Source organism: Crocuta crocuta, unplaced genomic scaffold (genome assembly GCF_008692635.1).
Source record: "Crocuta crocuta isolate KB4526 unplaced genomic scaffold, BGI_CrCroc_1.0 scaffold421, whole genome shotgun sequence".
In the NCBI taxonomy this organism is placed as follows: domain Eukaryota; kingdom Metazoa; phylum Chordata; class Mammalia; order Carnivora; family Hyaenidae; genus Crocuta; species Crocuta crocuta.
Genome location: NW_027529437.1, coordinates 38,295 through 40,650, shown reverse-complemented (window position 1 = coordinate 40,650; position 2,356 = coordinate 38,295). Strand labels below are relative to the sequence as shown.

The 2,356-nt window shown below is 34.0% G+C and overlaps 1 protein-coding gene across 1 annotated transcript in view; it reads left to right on the top strand.

Annotated features, from left to right (window-relative positions):
* Positions 1–2,356, top strand: part of LOC144228152 (ribosomal protein S6 kinase alpha-6) — a gene marked incomplete at its 5' end in the record, with an annotated part of 59,484 nt that overhangs the window by 55,385 nt on the left and 1,743 nt on the right. The window contains one exon of the mRNA XM_077759965.1: positions 2,067–2,207. Within this exon, the coding sequence (XP_077616091.1) occupies positions 2,067–2,207 (141 nt within the window). The remainder of the gene's footprint in view (positions 1–2,066; positions 2,208–2,356) is intronic.

Below are 2,356 nucleotides of genomic sequence, written 5' to 3'. Positions count from 1 at the left end.
TATGTATCACTTCTGGGTCAATTTTAATTGATTGATTGTTTTTTTTCTCATTATATGTTATTTTTCTTCTGTATACCTGACAATTTTTTGTAATAAGCCAGACAACGTGAATTTTACCTGTGTGCTGGACACTTTTGAATTTTTATACATATTCTTGAGCTTTATTCTGGGGCACAATTAAATTAGGTGAAACAAAATGACACTTTGGGTTCTCCCTTTTAAGATTTTTTAGGGACACCTGGGTAGCTTAGTTGGTTAAGCTTTTAACTTCAGCTCAGGTCATGATCTCATGGTCCACGGGTTCGAGCCCGCTTCAAGCTGAAAAGACTAGCCCACATCGGGCTATGCTGACAGCTCAGAGCCTGGAGCCTTTTTCAGATTCTGTGTCTCCCTCTCTCTCTCTGCCCCTCCTGCACTCGTGTTCTGTCTCTCTCTCCTTCAAAAATTAAACATTAAACAATAAATTAATAAAAATAAGANGAACAGAGCAATGTTTAGGGCTACACACTACTCAGGCCGTTTACCTCCTGGTACTCCATGAATTATGAGATTTTCCAGGCTGGCTTGTGGAAATAGGCAATATCTTATGTCCATCCTGAGTGAGTTCTGATTTCCTTCTAACCCTGAATATTTTAGGGAGATATTCTACAAGTCTCTGTAATCTTCTCTCTGCTCCTCTCACCACTCTATAGTCAGTCCTGCTAATCTGTCTACCTTGATCTCCCCTGACTCTCACTTCTGTCTCATCAACTCAAGGAATCTGCCAGGCTCTGTCTGAGTTTCCTTTACCTACACAACAGTCTGAAAACTCTCAAGGTGGTAAGTTTGGGCAATCAAAGGGCTTGTTTGATTTATCCCAGTCTCTTGGGAATCACTTTCCTTCGTTGCCTAACATCTGATCTCTAGAAAACTGTTGTTTCCTATATTTTATCTATCTATCTATCTATCTATCTATCTATCTATCTATCTATCTATCTATCATCTATCTATCTATCTATCTATCTATCTATCTATCTATCTATCTATCTACTTATTCATTTAGTGGTGGAAGAGGATATTGTTTCAAGCAGGTGGGTGAATCCAGTCTCTGGTATTCTATTTTGGCCAGAGGTAGAAGTCCTTGGACTATTGAACTTTTATCATTTTTATGACTATCATTTAGGTTAGTTTTATTGAAGTAATTCACTGTTATTTTCCTTTCTAAATTATTTTCCCATTCATTTTTGCATATTCATCCTTTATCCAATATATTTTGATTGGCTGTTTTACTCTCCTACATACATTCATTATTCTTCAAATTCTGATGTAACTACTTCGAGTCTTTAGTTTCACTACTTTTGCTATTGATGACTGTTTCTGTTTCATATGATGCTTATTAAGGAGAATTTACTTCTCCTTTTCCTAAAACATGTTTGGTAGAGATAGTTTTTATTTAAAATTGTGTTTTATTATCAGGTTATAGTATATTTACAACTTGTTATTGTAACAGAGATAAAGTAAACATATTCACACTTACTCTGTGAGAAACAGAATATTCTAACAACTAGAATGCTAAGCATCAACTGCTAGCCTTGAATTTATGTTTTGCTTTCTTTAGCATTTTACACATAAATCGCCAATTATTGAGAGTCTTAACAACACGGGGTTCTCCCTTCTATATTGTACATTTCTACACATACCTTTATACTTTGGAGCCCAGCTTACCAGCAAAGATCAATAGCTCTTTTCTCCTCTTGATGATTTTGCATATTCTAGGATAACTCCTGTTACTTTACATTTTCTTCCTCTCCCAATAACCACATTCCAGCTCCACAGATTTTGTGTCCTTTGATTTAGAAATGATAAATAATGGCTTACTATATATTGAAAAATCTGTTTGAAGATTCTGACAGTTAACTGTGCAGAGTATAGGTTTCATTTTCCCTGAGTATAGGTCAAACAAAACTGATCACAAAGCTACTAATGCATTTATATTTTGAGAAAATATGAAATAATATATTTTACTAAAACTTTTACTGCTATATAGTTTCATATATGTGTGTATATATTTTTTCATTTTAATTTAGGATTTACTCTCCCATATGCTACATATGGACCCACATCAGCGGTACACTACAGAACAAGTATTAAAACACTCGTGGATAACCCACAGAAATCAATTGCTGAATGATCAGCCAAATAGAAATGATACATCACATGTCATTAAGGTAAAACAAACATTTTTTATGCATGTCCTAAATGCTTGATAAATTCATTGCATGCCATTCACTGATAACACATATAATTACCTTAAATAACTTTATTTTAAAAAAATGTATTTATAGATTTTTTGCTTTTGTTTTTGTTTTAAATAACA